General features: G+C 36.8%; 1 protein-coding gene across 1 annotated transcript in view; it reads left to right on the top strand.

Moving 5' to 3' along the window:
• LOC103061671 (contactin-6) overlaps positions 1 to 24,493 on the top strand; it is a 160,066-nt gene that overhangs the window by 73,416 nt on the left and 62,157 nt on the right. The window contains exons 6-9 of the mRNA XM_088134694.1: positions 17,133 to 17,311; positions 18,082 to 18,218; positions 20,406 to 20,535; positions 21,157 to 21,307. Coding sequence (XP_087990820.1) covers positions 17,133 to 17,311; positions 18,082 to 18,218; positions 20,406 to 20,535; positions 21,157 to 21,307 — 597 coding nt within the window. The remainder of the gene's footprint in view (positions 1 to 17,132; positions 17,312 to 18,081; positions 18,219 to 20,405; positions 20,536 to 21,156; positions 21,308 to 24,493) is intronic.

The raw sequence follows: 24,493 nt of genomic DNA, 5'->3' as shown, positions 1-24,493 counted from the left end.
ACACTGACAAGAACATCTCCTCTGTTTCCTGCTAATTGCACCCATAATAATCAATTCCCCCTTGTACCCTTCTGAAATGGGACCTCAGTTTCACTGTTTTGTTAAATAGCTTTCATTTTGCTCACCAACTATACATCTTAATTATGCAAAATTAAATGTGGCAATGTGCTGCTATGATTATCTTGACTGTTCTATAATAACATCTAATTGAAAAGAGCCACCCCAACCTACCAAGTCCAGTCCATTACTGTGTATAGGCAGAAATCCAGATCAAAGCATCCCAAGCAGATGGCTTTCCAGCCTTTACCTGAACACAATTTACTGAAGAGAAGCCTTCTCTTTTCTGAATAATCAGTTCCATTGGTGACCTGTTCATACAATTGTTGTTTTTTAACATGCTGACTGGGGAATTCTGGGAGTTGAAGTCCACACATCTTAAAGTTGTCAAGGTTGAGAAACACTGCTCCAGAATGATGGTTAACAGGTTGAGACTTCCTTCTGAGTGATAGCCTTTTGGGTATTTGAGGAATGTTATCATATCACCTCTCAATCTTTTCTTCTCAAAACGAAATATACACAGCTACTTCAATTTCTCTTTGCAGCTCTTACTTTCTAGTATTCTCATCATCCTTGTTGCCCTTGTCTGCATCTATTCAAGGCTATCTGAATCCTTGATGCCTAGAACTACATACACCTCCTGTGATACAGAAATTAGATTTCTTTGGATACAAGCTCAGACTGCATTTGCTCATTTTACAATCACATCACACTGCTATGTTTTGATTTCTTCTTTGTCTCATCTGTTTAACCAGGCATGATCTTAATTATCTGAGCTGTAAACTTAATTTTATTAAGAAATGTTCTGCAAAGGCTAAGTGATATACTGTAGAACGGACTGAGAGATGGTCTGCCCATGACTTCATTTCAAGAAAGAGGTTTATTTTCTTATTGGCGATTCTTGTGTTGTTTCAGTCAAACTGAAATTGATGCCAAGTGTGTCTCATCTTGTCACTTTGAAGAAAATATTTTTCTTCTTCACTTTTAATTTGGGAACTTATGGATCCATACGCCTGCTGTCTGTTCTGCAGAATATAAATAAAAGTACCAACTGCAGCCTTGTGCTTTGATGCTTTCAGACAAACTAAGTTGAGATTTATCTTCACAAAGATGCACATTTGTGTACTGAGCTCACTTATTTATGGTAAAGCACAAGAGAACCTTAGCTTTAAGTGCAACACATTTGAGAATGTGTTGTTCCTTGTAACAGCATGAAGTTTGCATCTGTCGCTTTTGTTGCACTGCTATCGCAATGAGCAACCCCAGGATATATCTCTTATTAAAGAGAAAAGGTAGCAGCTCCAATAAAGTTTCTAAGATGAGGTAATGATCCTACTACAATTTCATCTGTAATTGTATTAAACATGTATCCAAATTCCAAATAAAAATGGAAAACCAGAGGGAGCAGATGACATGTGTTTTGCCATTTCAGAGGTTAAACAAAATGTATAACAGTATCACTATCTCAGGCACCCTGTATTGCTCAAATATTATCAGAAAGAAGATCTGTTTGTATATGACAGGACAACTGGGTCATTGATTACAATTCATCTATGTTGACAGGGAAGTGATCTTATTTCTGCTTTAGGACAATTCTGCAGTCATTAAATATGATTACTGACCAGACCAAACATTGGGAGGTAAAAGTATATTTTTAAAGGCCTCTAACTACCAAGCCCAGGTAAAAAATTGTTCAGACCATTTCTTCTTAAAAAACATTCTAGTGTTTCAAACCACTGAGAGCGCATTTTTTCTGGACCATTTTTATGGAAGTGGTGAGGGGTAGGAAATCCTGAGATGTGATCCTTAAAAAATACTAAATACATTTTGCTAACCAATTCCTGTACCCCTTAAGACAGTCGAAATTGTCTTGCAGATGGCAGTGCTATGGCACTCTGATGCGATGCCATATTGGCTGTACACACCCAGTGGTATTTATTTTAGTATGAACCTGCACATGTGACAGACATCATGCAGTACTGATGTCACCATTGTTTTTTATTGCTAACTTTGTACTTTTAAGAAATACTCTCCAAATTAGCACCAACCGTGAAAACTCCATGTCTACCATGAATACGGTATGCTTAATGCAAGATTCCAAGGTATGCTCTATGGTTCATATTATATTTATTGCCCCTGAATAGAGGGTGTCCCAGAATGCATGCATCATTCCTGTATCTTCATCATAATAATTCAGGGTGTGCATGAAACCAAACCATGTTTTGTTTTAACCTCTGAACAAAGCATTGAAATTTAAACACCTGTTTCAGTGTTTCAGTGTAACAAAACACAAACTATTTAGAGTATTATGATTGCAGAAAATAATGCGTATTCATGACTACCTGCTGCTTTCTTACTTTTCATTTTAAGATTACAAGTATAAGTGGGATGGCAGTTAGGCCGAATACTATCTACTACCCATATAATAGGAACATTGCGTGAGGTAAAATATTTAGAAAACGTTCAGTTAAATCCTGATAGAAAGCAATAAGAACACCTCTCTATTTTCAACTAATGAAAAAAAAAATCAGCTTAGATTAGAATTAGTTACCAGAAAATCCCTTAAGAGAGAAAAGAGAGGGCTGTTCAAATTCTGAAATAAACTTTCAGTGTGCAACCAACAAATAACAGGGCAAACACAAGAGCTAATCTGCATGCTAATATATTCAATCAAGATATCTCTCAGCCCCTGCCTGAAAACATTAATATGTTGTTTTTTTAAAGTTTTCATTTCTTAAAAAAAAAAAAATCTCCCTACTAATTTTTCTGTAGGCAATTGACATCTCGCTTACTTTAAAAGAAAATCAGGCAACAGATGTAGCATGTTTCCCCATCCCAACTTGATTTTATGACCTGTCTGCCAATCTTACTCCCTGGAGTCCTTGGAGTTCTCTGAGCTTGGCTGTTTTTTTGCAAACGTCTCATTACCCAGCTAGGTAACATCTTCAGTGCTAGAATGGAATGGGGTTTGCTAAGTCTGAGGTGCACATCCATGATAATTAGTTGCATCATTTTATGGCCGCTTTGTTGCACTATTTTTTCATCCAGCTGTGCAGTTTATTGGAGGTTTGTATCTGACACTGTAGGCAGGGTATGCTGTCTTAGGCATTCATATAGAAAGAATAGTTGTTCCTTGGTGGAGGTTTGCCTGCATGCAAATTTCTCCCATCTGTGTGCTTTCTGAAGCGTTTGACGCCCGTATGTGGTACAAGTAGAAGAGAAGAGAATATGTGTAGCTCAGGGTTGAACTGTGGAGTCCTTGGAGTTCTCTGAGCTTGGCTGTTTTCGTGCAAATGTTTTGTTACCTGGCTAGGTAACATCTTCTGTGCTACCTAGCCAGGTAATAACATGTTTGCAAGAAAACAGCCAAGCTCAGAGAACTCCAGGGACTCCACAGTTCAAGCCCGAGCTACACATATTCTCTTCTACTGGAATCTTACTCTCTGCACATGCCTAGATTAACTGCACTGGAACGTGCCCTGGTGTCAGGTTCAGCCCAAGAACCACAGTGAGACAAATCCAGGAACAGTTCAGTTACTTTACTAGCTTACACCTATTAGACAGAATCGTGCCAGACTAACTCTAATTCCTCAACAAGAGCAACTATAACCCTGAGCCCCTTAGGGAGGGGCCAGTCTCCTTCTCTTAACTTTCACACACTCCGGCTGGAGGCTGAGGAGATGCTTGGAATGTCTCTCCCCCTCCCTGTAACCTTGAAGCTCCATTCCAAGATCCTCTTCGCTCATGCCGTCCATCACACCTGGCATGTAATCAGCACTCCCTCTCTTTATCTATTGTTAAACATTTATTTTGCAGAATGCACTCCATACATGCCTAGAGTTCTATCTCATTCTGTTCAATTACAGTTTTCTGGCTATGGCTTTTTGTTCTGTTTTCACTATGGTTACATTAGTGTGCATTTATTGCATCACCAATAGGTCTTTAGGCTTCAAAAGGCACAGGACAATTTTAAAAAGTTATTTTTTTCTTGCACTAATTGGCCAAACCATTTACAAAACAATCAATAGGGTCTTATTTACTTCAAAACATTCAAAATAGAATATGGCCATTATATCCATTTAGAGGTTTCATTGAAAACACTGTATATGTAGGTTTTCAAGGCAGACAGTAACTTCAAAAGTTGGAGTTTTATTTGCTACAAAAACACTCAATATGGAGCTTTGCCTGTTCTGTTTATTTACTGTAGGTGATGGCATTTAAAAACTTCAAGAAAAAGAAAATAGTAGGATTAGCAGTGACCAAGGTTTATAAGTGGTCAATTCAGACAAGATTAGGGCTCTTCAAATTAACTGTGTGCTTCCTGGGAATAATTGTATCACTTCTGCTAGAATTCATCATGATCTGATGATATCTGCACCATGTGGGGTTTGTTTATTTACTTTTGTGACATCACTGACTAAAACTATTAATGATTCCTGCTGTACAAAGATATACATACAGACAAAAGCACACACAGATCAAGGATAGAATAACATTTGTGCAACCCATTTACCTGCTTTTAATTCTTATATGTTGGAAAATCACTATCGGTAATTTCCTGTTAGTTTCCACCAAGCACATTCCCAGTCAGTCCCTGTATTCAAATCAAAACAAGTGCATACACCATTCAGATCAGCTAGAATACACACACACGTGTATGCATATGAAACATAATATATGATGTTTACTTATTAAATATCATAATATATGATGTTTACTTATTACTACTTTACTTATTAAGGATCAATAAACTTCAAAAACTGTTAACTGGAAAAAACAGGATAAAAGGTAGGCAAAATCAGGGATATTATATATATATATATATTTGTTCCTTCCAGTCAGACTTGACTCTTGGAGACTCCCTGGACTAGTCCTTGCAGTTTTCGGGGCAAGATTTCAGAAGTGGTCGGCCACTGCCTCCTTCCTAGGGCTGAGAGAGAATGACTGGCCGAAGGTCATCCAGCTGGCCTTGTGCCTAAGGCGGGACTAGAACTCCGTCTTTCTAACCTGGTGCCTTAACCACTACACCAAAGTGGCTCTAAAAACAGGGAGAAGAATGATCATTGGGCAAGAATTTACATGATCTATATACCAAACGGTGTGGAACTTTCCAGAGCTACCGAAACAATACAGGTTAATTAGCATGGACAGCCCCAAAGGGAGTGGCCTTTGGCTGTTCCAGCCTTAATCTTTTCTTTTTTTTTCTAACATAACAGCAGGAGAATAAAGATAGAAATTGGGATGGCAGGTGATCCTTCCTGTATTCTGCTGCTCCCTTCCTGTAAAGGAAATAATTTGGTGAATAGGAATGGTGCATCCAACACCTTACACCAAAGCCTGATTGATTTTATTATTTTTTCTAAACTACAGTAAGTTATCAGCAGGCTGAGTGGCTGGCACATGTCTGAAAGCTGCCTTCTTCTGCCTGGCTGCTCTCCCAGCCCTCCACCCAGTCTAAACCATTAGCAACGTGATTTTTCTCTGCTGGTGTACTAGCCAGGCTGAGTAAAATTTGGAAAAAAGGAACACAATCACAAGTCACAAAACAAGAGCCCAATCGTCATGGTTGGAAGTGCCAGAACTCCTGAAATGATGCCATTTGCTTCATGGTCAGAATAAAATGCTGTGTTTTGTTCCAACCTCAGAACAAAACTCTTGAAACACAGATCTATTGTTTCACACTTTGACCACCCAGAGTGGCTGTGTCTAGATCAAAACATTTCACAGTCTAAAGGTTCTGCATATCATAATGTAATACAGTGTTATTCCAGTGTTCTTGGGAGAATCATCTGAAAACTACTTCCAATACCAACAGTTGGCTTCCCATAACATGGGAGATACCCAACCAAAGCCCCCACTGAGTCAGATGCAAAGTTTTTCCAAAATTCAGGGCAAAATTCATAAATACATGAGCAGAGTCCATATTAACTGAATTTAGTTAATTTTCTTTACTTCAAATAAAAATTGCATTTAAATTATGTTCAATCGACTTTACCTTTGGGGCTGACCATGCCCAGTTCTTTCTGTGACACCTCAAAGCAGCCACACCTTTTCCTGGAATCACACTGCTTTCAGGTATTTTGCCAAAGGAAAAGATGCAGTTACTTTAAGACATTGCAGAGGGAAGCTGCTTTATGCACTCACACCCTCTGAAGACTGCATAGCTCTGCTGTATAGGAACTGACAGCTACAGAGTCTTCATTCATTCATTCATTCATTCATTCATTCATTCATTCATTCATTCATTCAAAAGTACTTATATTCTATCCTGATCATACAACATCAACAAAAAGAAAAGCAAAAACTTAATAATAAATAAGCAAATCAGAACAATGTCTATATGCTGAAAGTTGCCGGCCAGAAATGGTCGACACTTCAGTGGTTCGAGCCCAGCTCCGCGCAGCAGAGTGAGCTCCTGCTTCCTCCCCAGCTCCTGCCAACCCAGCAGCTCAAAAACTTATGTGAGTAGAGAAATGGGGACTCTCACCCCGGTGGGAGGAAAAATGCTGGTGGCGCCTTGCAAAAAGGAGACGGGACTAGTTGCCGGTAGCGCGGAAGCCGTGCACACCCAAAAAAGGTGCGAAGCAACAGAAACCTCACCTCCTGCGCTCGCCAGCTGGGCTCTGCTCTAGGAAGGAGGCTCTGGCAAACCACTTCCGAAACACCTTGCCTTGAAAACTGCAGGGACTCGTCCAAGCAGTCGCTGCAGAATTGGTCACGATTGAGTGCGGGGAAAATATAAGTATTGGTCTCAGGCAATCAACTGAGACCAAGAATGCATTGAAATAAACCTGTCTTACTGGAATTGAAACAAGATGGGGGCTCAGTATACTTCTGGTGGGAAAGTATTTTATAAGGTGGGGACTGCCTGCTGTCTCACCTATGCCCCATGACATGATGGGGGGAGGGAACTTTCAATAGCCTCTCTCCAGATGATCTGACTAGACAGACAGATTTCATTGTCTGATGTATCCCAGTGCTGAGCTTTTTAGAGCTTTAAAGGTAATCACCAGCACTTTGAATTGGGTCTGAAAACCTATTGGCAACTAATGCAGTGACTTTAACATAGGTGTCTTTCTATCTGTGGGGCCGTCTTGTTATAATCTTCCAGTTTCTGGGTTGTCTCCATGTAGAGCATTTTCTGGTAGTCCAATCAAGTACTTCTGAAAAATTCAGATTTATATTTAAATGGTTACATTCATAAAGTTAATTGCAATATTATTTTTGGAATCCCTTGTTAAAAATTATGAATATAATTGGAAGTTTAATTTCTGCATATATATACTTCAAATATGGTTGCACTAATTGCAGTCTGCCTTTTTAAATAATTATTAGCCATGTTCATAAGCTTTTAGTAACTACCAAGAAATCTAATCTGCTAACATGGATACAACATAGAATATGATTCTGTACACAAAGGATACTTTTCTGATTATATTATTGGACAATAAACACAAGTGAGTAAGGGACCCTTTGCTCATTCATATTTCTAAAACTAAGGTCACAAAATGTATTCTACCATTAATTAAAACTTTATATTTTTCCATAGTGCTTAAATTATCACATCAAACACCAACTCTTCTATTAAAGTGAACAGTAGCAAAAGCTCTCAGTTGAGTATGAATTTTTAATGTGTTCATTTTACAGGTTTTTTTTCTTTTCCCCCTTGTTAAAGGATTTTCATTGCTGATTTCTAATGGATCACTGCTAAGGAGACATTTTGTAATGAACATAAAATCCTGGGTCACAAAGGCATTAAAAGCAAACTCTAATTCTAAATATATTCAAAATTAAACCCTATTAATTCAAATTACATATTACTGTGAAGAAAAAAATAGGAGTGCAGCTATCTTTTATATACCTAGAACTCATAGGGGTGGGTATAAAATTTGGTCCATCAGAAATGTTAGCAGAATATGCTGAATTCACACTTACTGAAAACCATAATATCTAAAAGTTTATGTTTCAGTTAACAGCTCAAAGTTGTATGTTAAAGGAAATATTGATAAAAAGGCAGTTTCTGATGGAAAACAGATCACAAAAAGTGATATAAATGCATACATTAGTAGTATGCCTGAAAATATTTATGAATAGTATTGTCGAAGGCTTTCATGGCCAGAATACGATGGTTGGTGTGGGTCTTCCGGGCTGTGTGACCGTGTTCTGGAAGTTTTGTTTCCTTATTTATGAATAGCTTTGCAAAGTTTTTTTTTGTGATAATTTATAAACAGTGGAATCAAACAGGATTCACAGTTGGTAAAATGAATTAAATAGAAGAAAATGAAATTGAGAGCTTGTCAGTTTCCTGGAGACATTTTTTCCCCCCTCAGAGTACTTAAAATGTCTGTCCATGTATTTATTTTTCAAAGACAGTGAGATCTACAGAGTTTACTATAATGAATGATAAAGCCAAAAGAAAATTTAGAAAAGAAAATATTCACATGTCTATTTAGTGAACTTTCTGTTTATATTATGAATATGGTGCTTGTTCAATGTGGTGACTATTGTGTAATGTAGTTGATAGCTGGGTAGAAATGTTCTCATCTATACTGTAGATCAGGGTTCCTCAACCTTGGTAACTTTAAGACGGGGGGACTTCAACTCCCAGAATTCCCCAGCCAGCAAGAGTTGAAGTCCACCCATCTTAAAGTTGCCAAGGTTGAGGAACCCTGCTGTAGATAGTTAACATAACTGCTGCTTGACTGCTTCCCTTCTTGTCACAGAAAGAAATAGCAGCCAGAAGTGCACAAATAGTTTTAGAGTTACCAGATTCTTATTTTCCAGTCTTCATGCATCAAGATGGTATTCACTAATACATGTATGCACATTTACAATTAATCCACTATATTCCTGTCTATCTCATCCTAAACTGTTTCCACTGTGCAAAATATATTTTCTAACTCATACTAAATAGGGAATTGGATTAAACCTATTGTTTCTCTGTTTTGAGATGAAGATGTGGTAACCATGTTGTCACAATTGTTTCTGTAGACATTAGTTTGCATCCAATCATGTCTATCTATGTGAATCAAATAGATTTCTTTTCCTCTCTGCAGTCTTTCTTCCCCCCCCCCCCCCCCCAATCTACTGCAGAGAACTGAGGTATCCCTCAGAATCACTTTGATTAGATTAAGGAAAGCAATGAGAATTTTCACTGCACAAATGGTGTCAAATTCACAAGTGTCGGATATCAACTGCGATGTGATAACTAGCACAGAGAGTAAGGGAAAGGTCAGAGTGTCATACTAGAACAAAAATAGGCATTAATGTAAACTTTCATAGAGTAGCGGGGCTATGTGTATATGCTGAACCACTCCAGCAGATGATTTACATATGTGTGGCATGGAATGTTCATACCAAAGTTATCATACCAGGGAAGCTTAAATATGAAATATAAACATGTTCAGCAAATTTGGAGATCAGAAATATATCCACAACTCTCCACCCTTAAGGATGGAGACTGAATGTCTGTAAACATCCACAGGGGCCTAGTTTATCTGAGATCCTATTCTGTAAAACTCATCGTTAATCTTCCCTTGGGTGGGCTCCTTATGACTCTTAGTTCCTAATACTCATAGCACAGTTGGCAAATTGGCAAAAAGAAAAGAAAGAACAAAGAACAGCCAAGTGTTTACTACTATTTAACTAAAGGAAGGTTCTTAGACAGACAAAGACCTTGAAGAGGAAGAGGAAAAGGGGGAAAAAGAAAAAAGAAAGACGGCACTTATTGGGAAATATCCTAGAGCAGTATTCCTCAACCTTGGGAACTTTAAGAGGTGTGGACTTCAACTCCCAGAATTCCCCAGCCAGCCATGCTCATTATCCAGGTCACAATGAACTTGAACTAATGTGTTGGCACATGAGTCTTTCCTTGTGAAACGCTGTCTCTATTTTGAAGTTTTCATGCCAACTTTTGCTTGTTCCTAAAGTATTGCAAAAGGTGAAAAGAATTTCTCAGAGACTAAAAAACAGGTAAATGGTTGGTGGGTTTTTGGGGGTTTTTTTTTTTTGTTGTTGTTTTTTACCATGGAACAAGTAAGTCCCTCTGATTCTCCCTTTCTCTTCTAAAACAAGTATTTTCTATGAGGGTTATGCTTTTTTTGCTTTTTTAATTTCTGTACAAGTAACAAGAACATCAATAACACCATATCAGTTTAAAAGCCTGTGATGCTCTCACAAATGCCATCCACGATCTCTATCAATCTACAACATGTCTACTCCAATTATGTCTTATCTTTGACCTGATCACAAAATATTTCACATTAAGCCCAAGATGATGGAAGTCTGAAGAAAAAGTTCCAATTAAAGGCATACATCTTAACAAAATATGGATACCACATTAGAAATGAAAAATAGCAACTGACAGGGAAGGCCTGGGCTGCTCAGAATTCAGTGGCTGAACACACATTTTGCATGAATAAGTCTCTGTTCCAGTCCCTGTTATTTCCAGTTAAGGAGAAAGGAGTGTTTTGCCATTAGAAATTGGGATTCACTGGGTAATTTTTTATTATAGTTGTTTGTAGTCCTTGAACTGGCAAAGTTAAAGGTAGCAAATTAGTGTATTTTCAACATTCGACAAACTTTTCACTTCCTGCATCTCCATATTCTGCTATAAAGGAGCAAGAAGTACAGAGCAAAGCCTGAGGAAGGAGCCCAATAATTTCCATATTAAAAAATCATGGCATGTGGCAGCAGAATTAATTGTTATTCTAGGCTGCAACCTAATTTGCCTTACAAGTAAAAGTGCTGGAAAATATCTCTGCCTGAATCCTGAGAGGGCAGTTTCTTGGCAAAATAAACTCTACCCAGTATAAGCATGTATTGTTGAATATTAGTTTTATGTTTACATTTCTATCCATTTTATCACTATGCCAAATTTATATAGATAATGCAAAGACAAAGTACTCCACTGCCAATATGTTTTTGCATTTCTTCAAGCAAAATACCATACATTTTAGGGGTTTTTAAAATAAATAAATAAAATAACTTATATTCCACCTTTGTTCTCTAAACTAGCATTCAAGTGGCTATCAACAGTTAAAAATAATATTACAGTAGTAGAAGCAAAAATAATAAGCAACTCATCATAAATCATAAACCACCATTTGCATATTAAAAAGAGACACATTATGGCAAGTAATTAAAACCTCAGGCTGCACTAAAAATGCATAGGCTAGTGAAAAACTCTGCCTAAAATAATGATAATGCTTTTTTTCAGTGCTACATGGTATAGTGAGAAAGAACAACTGGACTGAAAAAAAAATCTAAATTACATCTAATGTAGCCTTGTGCATCTTCATCAGCCCAGCAACAGCTCACACTAGGATGTAAAGAATACTCAGAAGGAATGAAAATAACATATCCTTAAGTGTTGCAGATACAAAACTTGTATAGCTTTTCATTTTCTGCTAAATCACACTTCACATCATGACCAGAAACATATTGATATCTAGTGCATTTTTAAAAGAAATGGATACAACATTCATGCACAGTTGGAACCATTCCCCATAGACCTTATCGCTCAGCAATGGGGCATGTATCAGGCCTATTTCACATAGGCTCCTAGTAGAAAAGGGGGCAATTTTACATATAGTCCATCTGCCTTGTCCCATATTATATAGTAAAAATTAGCCCCATGAACTGGCTTCTGAAACCAGTTGAAAGCCAATGGTACTTATCAATCCTAAAATCAAACAGGACACAGTGTCAGATACACGGCAGCACATGAATTGTGCAAGCTTCAGGCTTTCCTTTGAACATGTACTTTCTTTGGAAGCAAGGATGTGTTCCCAATCAATGGAACAAACATCATCAACATGAAATACTTGTTTCTCAAACTGAAGTCTTGAAATATTACTATTGCATATCTTTCCATGACATCATTTGCAGCAATGGTAAGCCATAGACACAGAACCTCTGATAAAAGCTGTTCCAAAATGTTCACCATCTTTCAGGTGTGGCCAGGCTGATTGCTTCCATTTGCTGCAGCACAAGAGCATCCTATGAAATGGATGACTATTAATATTTCCCCGTCTTCTGCTGGCATAATAAATAAAAATGTGTATTGTCTACGTTTTCTGATGCTACCAGGAACTCAAGAAGTATTTATAGCCTTGTTCATTCTGGAGCATTTTACTGTATAAAGTCAATTGATCTAGACATAAATTAAAATGATAAAAAGCTATAAAAATGCAAAATAAGACCAGCCTTCTCCCTAGCCTACCAAGCCTTTCTTCTTGTCACTGTTCTGCTTTTGGCTTGCAATTTATAATTTTCAGCTTTCTCTTTACTTTTATGTCAAATGTTTTGATTTGTAATAAGCTGCTCACATGGAATATTGTATTTGTTCTGAAATGCAGTCAGTTGGAGGGCAGTTTGTTTGTGTGGTCTTCTCCAGGCTATTCTTTCTTTGCATCACCTTTCTTGTTTCTTGCCTGGGGAAAGGATTAGTATTAGATTATCTTTAATGCAGCTTCTGCTTTACTGGTCTCTGGTTTCTCAGGTGCTTCAGTGGGCCCCATTAAAGGCAGCAAGGCTTCTAGGTTCTCTCTTTTTTCACTCCTAAACAGATTTACCATAAAAAGATTTTACATGAGAACGTGGGTGAGTAATATTACCTGCTGCAGACTGGATCTGACCAAACAAGATAGAACCTGGGGCTGTGCGGTAGTTTTGGGGCCGAAGGCTACACCTGATCTTCAAATCTTATATCAGAGGTTACACACCAAAAAGGGATGAAAAACAGGGCAAAAGAAAAATAAAAAGAAATATTTAATTTAATTTAATTACAGTTGATATGATGACTCCCTTGTATTTTGCAGTTTCCTTCCCTGTCAAATGAAAATGATAAATCAGTAGCAACTTTTTGGAGGAGCCCTACATACCTCACCCAAACATATGGAGGACATGCAGGACTGGGTTTGGCACTCCTGCTTTAGCCTATCAATTCCCAAACCATAATTTACTTGACAACATTTAAAACGTCACAGAACTGCTTGTTTTGTTTTGTTTCAAGTCAAAGTACATCCCTTTGCTGAATTATACATTTTGTATATATTTCCCTCTCTTGGATTGATTCTTATGCTTTTTCCATGCAGCAAATTTGCGCACAGCTGGTTTCTTTTTTTCTTTTCTTTTTTTTAATATCATAAGGCTACAACCCTATACTCACCCACTTGGGAGAAAGTCTTATTTAACAGAACTTATTTCTGAACAGTCAGAAATAAGTGAGACTAAGTCAGACTAAGGGTGAGGATGAGATAACTGGATGTGCTTTATAGCCTGGAAGGAGAGTAAGGAGGGTGGGAGGAACCGAAGGGGAAAAGAAAGGACAGGCAGTTCCATTAAGGCTATAATGCAGGAAGGGTCATGTCTAAAATTCCCCTTCAAATCAAGCTCTGTTCCAGGTGAATATACAGATATCTTGATCCCCCCCCCCGCCCCGCCCCGCCCCGCTTGGTGGCAAAATGGAAGATTTTTTTCCCCCAACTACCCAGTCTAGTTAATAGCTCTGGATTTCTTGGTAGCCCCTCATCCAAGCATAAATCAAGTGCAACCCTACTTTTTTTCACACCATCCAAGGTGAGTTTAAATAGGATTTCCTTAACATGCCTGGATTCTCTAAATGACTCACTGCTTTTTTGATGATGTACTTTGGATTAAAAAGAAAGTTTCATTCCACACAGAATATATGAATTGTCTGCTGGATCTAACCAAAGCTCTTAGTAGTTCAACAATTTGTTTTTCATAAAGCTAACCAGTCTCAGGTACTCATAGACAGAATATAGAGATACACCTCACTCCTGCTACTGTTCTCCTACAAATGGAAGTAAGATTGAAACTAAGTTAGACCATCTTCTTAATTTTAAACTCATACAAGCTAGTTTAATGGAGAAAATCTATCGAAGTGGTAACTAGGAATCAAAATGATTTGATGGAAATAAATGCTTTCTTTTGTCTGCTTGACATTTCCTTCCAGTCAGTTTCCTAGTATCTTGAGAGACGAAAAACCTCTCCCTATTGATTTCCCTCATGTCTTGCATCATTTTATATATCTTCATTATGTTTCTTCTCAATCACTCTTTTTCTCAGCTAAAGAGTCCCAAACTTTCTAATTCTTTCTCATGCTTGAGTTGCTGTTCATTTTGGTTGTCCTTTTCTGAACTTTTTCCAGATCTATTATATCCTTTTTCAAATGTAGCAACCAGAATTGTAGCAAATACTTCAGACACAGATGATATACCAGAAAATTTATATAAAGACATGACAGTGTTGTTTCTTTGATTCATCATTCTTTTCCTAATGATCACTAGTATGGAACTTACCTTTTTCACATTTATTGCACATCTGCTAGAATTATCTACTATGACCCTTTTCTTTGGTTAGTAATAGACAGTTCATGCTGTAACTCTGTGTATATGTGGTGGGGGTGGTGTTTTCCCCCAAGTTCCATCACTTTCCACTTGTTTAAATTAAATCATATTTGCCATTTCCTTGACCATTCAGCCAGTTTAAAGAGATCTTTCTCAAGCTCTTCATAATCACTTTTGGTTTTCATCATCCTGAATGGTTTGATATTATCTGCAGACTTGGCCATTTTACTCCTAAATTAAGATAATCTATGAACACATTAAAAAGACCAGTCCCAATACAGAACATTGAGGGTCTCCATTTCTTACTGCCTGTTCCTTTCTTTGCTTTTTGCTTTTTATTTCCCTTTGTTTTAGTACTTTGGCAATCTATAAAAGGACAGCTCTTATTACACTACAACTGCTAACTTTACTCAAGAGGCTTTGATAAGGAACTTTTTTAAAGTCCAAATTCAAGTGAGTCATCTCCATACTTAAAATAATTGCATGAATCAAGCACTCAATGTATTTTATAAACATCTAAAAATAATTTATTTTAAATTGTTATATTAAAATCTACAGTTGGGAAATTGTGTTGCAGCAGTACTGTTTATGGCTAATTAGTCTGATTTAAAAGTTTTAAGGAGAGACAAACATGTAGCTGGGAGTATAATTGCAGTTGAGGATTATGGGCTTCATTTCAAGTGTTGTAAATCAGTGATAATTCCATAACAGTAGATGCAAAACATATTTAAAGATTCCAAAAAGAGAAAGGTAAACTATATAAGGACTAAGCGTGAGGATAAGATAACTGGATGCTCTCTATGACCTGGAAGGGGAGTAGTGAGGGTGGGAGGAACCAAAGGGTAAAAGAGAGGACAGGTAGTCCCATTAAGATCATAATGCAGGAAGAAGGGGATATGGTGGGAAGCTGAGGACTGGCCACTCAGGTGGATAGTGGGGGCCAGTGGTTAAAACCTGCCCTGGCCTCCCACTCTCAGGATTCATCCCCAAGGTCATGGCTTCAGATTCTTTATGGCCCTGGGCTTCATTATGGAATGCCAAACTGTTATGTAATAAGACCATGATTTAATTGTGGATAAGGCAACCAACCTGGCATGTAAAACTGAGGCCTGGGTAGGGCAGAAGGAGAGAGTTCCCTTCTTGGAGATATGTCCACCTGGGTTTTATGCTTTAAAGCCACAAGCTTGGGGGGGGGGGGGGAACAGTTGTCTTCCACAGAAACATAATGGTTTTCAGAGGCTATGAGCTTCAGATAACAGGGTATGAGGCCCTGTGGTTGAAACTGGGTTCTAGGGAGCAGTTGGGTTTCTTCCTGCTATACTGAAGTCCCTTCTGTGCAACAGCACCCTGCCTGAGCTGCTAGGTTCCATAACCAGGTTGGCAATGGTGTCTTCAAAGCTTTAAATTTTGAGGGAATTTCATCTTAACCCTGTCTGGGGCAATTCATGGCCACCATGGCAACCATGGGCCTGACCCAAGTTTCTGAGAGCTTGATGCACACCAGAAGTCATACATCAGACCTGTTTTCTTTCTCATAACAGTGGAAGATATCACCATCTTCACTTACCCAGTCTTGAAGTTGCAGGTTTGGGGAAGGAACATGAGAAGAAGCTAAAGTAGGTGAAGGGAGAAAGGCTTGTCCTGTGAATGAAAACTTGAATTTCAGTCTGTCTTTTTTTTTTTTTTTTAATCTGCGCTCAGTCGTTACCGACTCTGCAGTGACTGCTTGGACAAGTCCTTGCAGTTTTCAAGGCAAGTGTTTCGGAAGTGGTTTGCCAGAGCCTTCTTCCTAGAGCAGAGCCCAGCTGGCGAGTGCAGGAGGCGGGGTTTCCGTTGCTTCGTGCCCTTTTCGGGCCCGCACAGTTTTTCGCGCTTACCAGCAACTGCTCCCGACTCCTTTTTGCAAGGCGCCGCCAGCATTTTTCCTCCCACCAGAGTGAGAGTACCCATTTATCTACTCACGTGAGTTTTCAAACTGTTGGGTTGACAGGAACTGGGGAGGAAACAGGAGCTCACCCTGCTAACGCGAAGGCTGGACTCGAACCGCTGAAGCGTTACTTCAGAAACACTGGTTTCCAAATATTATGTTTCATCAAGGAACTTTGTTCTTGTTATAATCTAATGAAGACAGAAAAAAGTCCAGCTCCTATGGATGCAACAATCCACTTTACACAGCCTCAGTTTGTTCCAGGATGCAAATCTGATACACAATCTGGAACAAAAGATTATGTTGGATAGTGCAGATACCTTTCCCCCTAGATCTTTCCAGTGTCTGTAGAAAATACAGCATCAACATTTGATATCTAAATCAAGCTATCATAATATCAGCTCTTCTGTTAATACCTCTGCTACTATAAATAAGAAAGGATGGAACATTTATCAAGCATGTGGCCAAATCATCAGCAGTTTCTTTCTATTTTGAATGGCAAGCAATGTCAAAGGTGGCTCGTCCTCACCATCATATGCATAGCATAGTTCCATAGTCACTAGAATTTCTCCAAGAAGGTGAAATCCACTGATCAATTATTTGTTATCTCTACATTTATTAAAACCCATTGATAAGCTTATTTTCATTCAAAATAATTTGTTTAATATTTCGCTGTTGATAATACTCCACCATTCAAGAGAGTGCAATCTTCCATAAACAGTTTTGCTTTAAACCATGTCTGGTCCTACATTTTGTAATGTCTTGTGTTCATTTAGTCCTGTTCCCAGTATCACTTGGAAGAGATCAGATGGCATCCCATTGGCCAGAAAAATCAATACATCCAAAGGAATCCTTGAAATCCCAGATTTTCAACAGGAAGATGAAGCTTCTTATGAATGTATTGCAAGAAATGTACAAGGAAGAGATGTTGCCCGGGGCCAACTGTTTACATATGGTGAGCAAATTGATTTGGTTACAGACAGAATACTAGTGATGTTTTAGGGAAAATATTTAAATGCTTAGTTCTCACAGGATATTATTAAGAGCAAAAATATCTGAATTCATTAAAAGTATTGGAGAGTTGAAACTTAAAATTCATTTTAGAATTCAGTGAATATATTGTAAGATGCTGTACATCAATGGAGATTAGACAAATAAAGGTTAATGTAAATAGATAATGACCATTTTAAAGAACTCAGCACAAACTATCTGAATTTGCCACAGACAAGTAGCACTGTATATCATGGCTGGATTTTCATGTGACTCTATGCCATAGTTTGTTTAGTAATGACTTATTGAATATACTACAACTGACTAGGTACACAGAAGATGTGAAAACATAAAACAATAGCTGAGTTCATACAACAACTAAAACAAAAGGAGGCAAGACATGTTTTGATTGGCATAATGTGTGAACACTTGCAATATATCAGTGTTCAATATTTTAGACTAGGATGAATGGATCAGAGCCAGAATGACAGGTGAATTGGATGCACTGCATTGGGAAAGGATAGAATTGTTAGGAGAGACATGGGGGAAAGCATCTATTGTTATATTCTAATTGTGGACTTTCATATACAAATTGCCTCCTTAAAATGTACGTGGCCAGGTTTCTTTTTTAATAGATTTTAATGTCAATTTATGTTTTTGATTGGTTATATTGCCAAAATTTTGGGACAACATACACTAAAAATAGTTACAATAACTTTTTCTTTGTTGCTACAGCTGTTCCAGAATGGAACAAAACCATTGAGAATGCACAGCTCTCTCTTTATGAAACTTTAGTTTGGGAATGTGAAGCAACTGGTCACCCAAAACCTTCATATAGTTGGTTTAAAAATGGTAAACCGCTTATATCAGAGGTAAGATGTGTATTAGATTTGGATTCTGTTGAAAATCACCACTTCACCCTATCTTTCGGATGCTTTTATTTTTTGAAGTTAACTACAGCTATAGTGCTAAATAAGATAAGATGCATCCCCACTCATTTGTTTGCTAAAATAGATGTGTTGACTCTACCAGAGGCTCAACCCTTATTTCAGTGCTTAAAAAAACTTCCTGTCACTATAAGATGGCAAATTGTTACTGAATTGTAGCTAAGTAATCCTAGGTTTTTTTGTTTTGTTTTGTTTTTTTTTGGGGGGGGGGCTAAGTCGAAAAAAAGATGATCAGGATTTGCAAAGTTTTTAAAGCCACCAGCACATCTTGTGGTAATAAGTCTTCTAATATAGTTATGCACTATATGAAAAAGGAAGGATCATGTAGCACATCTCCACTATAGCACTACCAAGCAGCTTCTCCTGTAAGTGTCTTAGTGATAAATATGAATTCCTGCATGAAGGAGGCCCTTAATCTACATTGCCATACAGAAGCTTCTGTGCTATCCAGAATTCCTGAAAGCATGGTGTTCTGGACTGTATGGAAACTTCACATGTATTCCACTCAAAGCATGGATTCCTGGATAAATAACTATGTCTGATCCATTATATTAGGGTTGGAGTTATGCAGCACCCAATTAATATTTCGAAGCCTAAATGTCTGAAGAGGAATATACTCTTTTGAATCTATAATAAATCAGTTTCCTTGGGTGATACCAAGTTTTAGCATTATATGAATGTGGGATCAATCTCGTATTATCTTTTCCTGGAGTTTAAAGATAAATTATCAGTAACAGTATAATAAAAAAAAATTATAGATTTATTATGTATCTACTTTTGTCAGTTCAGATCATCCTAAACTTGTTCATTTGCCTATTGTTTTTATTTGTGCATGTTATTCACCAAATTGCTTATTTAGTTCAAAAGAAAATCAACTGAGAAAGATTGGGAGGTTGAGTTTCACATGACATAAAATACCAGAATTAAATGTTTTGATGTGTCTATGTGTGAGAGAGACAGAGAGAGGGGAATTCATTCTAAGGACATTCAAAGCTTGGAGGTAGAATAAAGCACAGATAAGTTATTAGTAAAAGACCGTTCTCTAACAGTAAAAACTACTGGAGTGTTGTTAATTAGTTTTTCTGTAGCAGCCATGCAACCTGAGGGTGTGTTCTCATCAAAATGTTAAGCTAAGCAGAATTGGAATGGGTCAGTTCTAAGGGGATAATTTTCTAAAGGACTTTTGGAGTGCTAAGCAAATTATTTTTAAAAATGTCTTGATGCTACTACTATCTTCACAAAGCATGTGACAATTTCATGCAACTGACTTTGTCTTAAATAATTATACATTTACTCATAATGCATCCACCCAGAATTAGATCCCATATAATGATAATCAAGAGATCCTACACCTGAAATCTAGTCTCATTCACTGAATGGAAAGGATAGGTGGCGAATATTAATAGGGAGAGGGCGCTACATCTGTCTTTTACCTGTAGCTAACGTTGTGATTCCTACTGGTTATTCAGTATAGCATTTGAAAGAGGTGTCTATGAGACATTCATCTGTATGTGCTGAATGCCCATTATTAGGAACCCTGTGTGATTGCATGGTGTTTCTACATGTATAAAGACTTCTATATGAGATCACACAGGGCAATTCTGTGTATTGGATATAAATGTGGTATGTGAATTAATTTGCATATCATATGATAATACATGCATTTCAGATTTACTTATTCCATTTCTGCCACTGTAGACTGTGCAAAATTATAAAATATAAAATCATAAAATGTACAGCCATTATATTACCTTGACTAGAAGGGTATTACATTTGTTTAAAAGCAATGTTTGTGGGGAAACTATTACAGAACAAGGAATTACTATTATTTATGTAAAATTATGAACGCGTCTCATAAGATGTTGGGAAATTTGAAATGCAGCTTCCTTCCCATTCAAGCAGAGGCCATTTCTTCTCTTCCCATTTTAAACATGTATTTATTTTATTTATTTATATGGCTGCCCATCTTACATACAAACTCTAGGCGGCTAACAACAATTTAAATATATATATATATTTACACTATATATATATAGTGTAAAAGCTCTGTCAACAACAGTGCAGACATTGGAGTCATTTGGTTATGAACTGTTGCCTTTCTTACTTTTGAAGGAAAGAATTCAAATTGAAAATGGCACTCTTACTATAAGTATGCTGAACGTTTTGGATTCCGGTCTCTATCAGTGTGTGGCAGAAAACAAATATGACTCCATTTATTCCAATGCTGAGTTAAGAGTCATGGGTAAGTTTAAGGCTGAAAAAAAGTAAATAGGACAACAGAGATTTAAAACAAGTAAAATTTCTTAAAAGTTTATTAGGAAGACAATTTTAAATAAGAAAATGCATGCATATCATAAGGAAAAAAAGAAGGAATTTGGGGGAGATGGACGGCATATAAATTTAATAAATAAACAACAAACAAACAAATTATGTACTGCCCTATTCAGAAAGAAATCTAATTGAATTTAGTGGATCTTGCTGCCAGTTAATGTGTGTAGGACTGCAGCCTCATTCATTTCTATGTGTTAAGGCATGTTTATAGAGCACATGTGTGTAACTTTGGGGTGTCAAGGACTGCATCTTATCTTTGGATGGTTTGTGAGGGCTACATCTCCTCTATGATGTAAACTATAGAAATGTACGTGTTACTGCAAATGTATTAATTTAATACAGTTAATATGAATACTCTCCATATATTTTAATATTCCCTTTTTCTATCATATTAAATTTTTCAATATGCTATTAAATCATGGAGAGTCTCTAAGGGCCATACCCAACATTTTTGATGGGACCACACATGGCTTGGAGCTTCAGGTTTTGCTCCTTAGCTCCAAAGTTGTTTTCTTATTTTACTTATTTATAGCTTCAGCTCCTGATTTTTCTAAACATCCCATGAAAAAAACTTCAGTCGTCCATGTGGGAGGTGAAATAACCATTGGATGCAAACCAAATGCCTCTCCCAGGGCTGTTATTAGTTGGAAAAAAGGCACTGAAACTCTACAGCAAGGTAAAAGGTATGCCTATGTATAGGTATGCCTATTTTTTTTAAATCTTTTATATGAGCAGTATTGCAACCTTTGCATGTCAAATCTTGACAGGGCCCAAACAGAAGGAGACTATTCCAGACATGAGATCTTAAAACTCTGTTGTCTTTAAAAAGCTGATCTACATATCTGATCATAAACTGCTTTTTCAGTTCCACTGAGTTTCAGAAGTAGGGCCATAGTTGTTCAAAACCAAAAGCCTTCTCAAATTTAGGGTCATAGAACCCATTTGGCAACCTCTGGCAACAGAGAGAAGATTTTTGGGAAGTCCAAAAAAGACTTCATAGCACCATAATTGATCAAATGTAAGAATGTACTAAATGCCTTCAAGATCTTAATAAAATGGATCAGAATCTTAGTCTTTACATCAGTCTATGTTTCTCTAACACTGCCTGTTCCTCTAAGCTAAGTTTTATCTTTTGTATTTCTGCCTGTTCTACAGACCAAGGAAATCTTCACTTTGTTGAAATCTTCACTCCACAAGCTGCTTTATTTGTTCAGTCTGAACAGAAAGGCAACAAGTTCACTGGGGATATCAGGGTTACAGATATTCTGAAGATATTTATGAATAACTCAAGAGTATGCATCTGGGTTAAATGTGTCCCTAATTGTGGCCTTGGCCTGCTTTTAAGTAATTCACCAGTAGTACCCATTTGCTTCACACTCCTCAGGACTGGATGCTATTTCCTCACTTGCTTTATAATAGTATAATTATTTCATTTGATTGCTTCACTACTGTGAGGTCTGTAAAATAGAAGAATGAGGAGAGGACCCATAAAGCAATTTGGGTACAGAAATGACTTGATCCCAAATAAGGAAGAATAGATTTTAAGTGCCAGGCTAAGACAATGGATTGATATTTAACTGATGTGTATCATTCCTCTTTAAACCACTTGAGGCAAAGCATTTGCTCTGTGTGTGTGATCTTTTTTTTCACCAAGCCTTGGGTGTTATGCATGTCAGCCTGAGGGTAGTAGAAGATGGTGTCAATTACTGCTATATCTTGAGTTGTAAAGTATTTGGTCCTGTCCTGACCAAGATGGAAATAGGGGGTGGATACTTTAATTTAAAATAAACATTCAGCTTGGGTTCTTTAAGAAATGTTCATCTCATATATTAACATAAGAAGATGTCTGATTGACAGGCCCACCAAGCTGGGATTTTGTATCATGAAAAAGGTGAGAGAATAAACAAATGGTTATGCATAATAACCAATGATTAATTGACCTTGGAGAAAAAGAAAGCTGGATATAAAATGTATTGATGTAAAACTCATGGGAAAACGGAACTGAATTTTCAGTTTTCTATGGATGGTGCTACCCTATGCTTGTTTTTGCCATTGTACTTTTTATACTGTTGCACTACAAAATCTCAGGCTGAAATATTACAAATGGGATTCAAATAACAGAAAGGCTTCACATATTTTAGTAGGCTTTATAAAAACAACTAAAGGCTATTGGATAGATGAATAATACTTAATATCCTCATTTCCATTTTGTTGGTTTTTTCCTTTTTCCTTTTTTTCTTTGCTTGGGGGCAAATTGTTTTTATTAATTCATTTTTAAACAGTCATACCCAAAATAAAAATGAACAATTCACCACACACAAAAAGAAAAAAAATCATCCAACAGAAAACAATTTTACAAACCTGTAATTACAGCTATATGCCAAGTTTTAAAGATTTTGTAAGACTTTAAAAGGGGAAACTAAGCTTTCAGTGTTCTCCAAGAATTTTCTCCAAAGGGAGAGAGAAAGTGACATTTTCTAATTAGCAAAATATATAATTTTCTCAATAATTGCTAAATGATATATCTCTGAAATCTAATACATTATATCTGGAACTACAGTATTTCTTCCATTTCCTAAAGTTTATTATTTTTGTTGTTGTTAGAGCATGGTTGGCATTTTCCATGTTGTTTTCTTCCATACTATATTAGGCTTTCAGTTTTGACAGAGAAAAAATGGTGGAAAGATGTGGCTGAATACAAAGCTGGATTTTTAATACTAAGTTGTTCTTTTCAATGTTATTATCTGCAAAAAGAAAAAAAAGTTAAGGTATTCTATAGTACTATTTATCTGCATTAATTCTTTAAAACATGTTGAACCCTTTTTAAGTTCCATTCATGGATTTTTAAAATATGTGGTTGAATTTACTTTTTTATTATCAAATCATTCTTTCTAATATTCTTTTTTCCCCTCTTTCTTTTTTGACCTTTTTTTATCTAGTAGCATATACATTTGTAGCAGCTCCTATAACTAGACCTTATTACTCTATTCTCATCTCAGTAGAAAGTTCTTCTCCATTTCCAGATTTAAAAAACAAAAAAAATTAAATGGACTTTAGGTTAGAATCAGGACTATTCAAGTTACAGTACATTAGGAAGTTTCAGGACTGAGACAAAATTAACGCAAATTGTTCTCTTCTCTTGATGACATGCTAGTATTAACTAATATAACTTCTAGTGGACCAATGGGATTGATTCTTCATTATCTAACTTTAATTAATCACTGCAGCTTTATTTTTGATTAAAGAGTGAAATGACAGAAATCAAAGCCATAGATTTCCCTTCATGCTTCAAGTCATCACATATTGCATCATCTACTGAGATATGAGATTTATGCAAAATTTTAGACTATTCAGCAGAATCATTTTCTTTTTCTAACTGCCTCTCTGGCCAATTGAAATTTAACACTATCTTGTACTAATAAGCACTGCCGCTGCAGTTCTGCTATAGTTCTATTTTCACTTCTCAAAATTATAAATATAATTTAAACTTGTGGTTTATCCAGTAGCAAAGCAGCAACTTTAGGTACAAATTCCTGTAAACAACACAATGTGAATTAATAATTGTAATTATTGCCCTGACTATTTATTTATTAGGTTTGTATCCCATTTTTCCTTCAGGAGCACAGGGTGGCATACATAGCACTCCTTTAATTTTTCCCATAAACAATTATTCTATGAGGTTGGATGGGCTAATAGAAAGTCATTGGTCCAAAGTCACTGAGTAAGCAGGAGGCTGACCAACCTGACCTGCTGTGTTGTGAACCAGCAACCTTCTTCTTAAAAACAGGTGTTATAACTCTGATGTTTTTATAATATTTATGGTAGCTCTAAATGGTAATAGAGACCATGGTAAGCATTGACTCAATTGA

The sequence above is a fragment of the Python bivittatus genome, unplaced genomic scaffold (assembly GCF_059951505.1).
Source record: "Python bivittatus isolate LINGU-HERP-01145 unplaced genomic scaffold, Pbiv_v1 ctg000080_np1212, whole genome shotgun sequence".
NCBI lineage: Eukaryota > Metazoa > Chordata > Lepidosauria > Squamata > Pythonidae > Python > Python bivittatus.
This window is presented reverse-complemented; position numbering and strand designations above follow the sequence as displayed.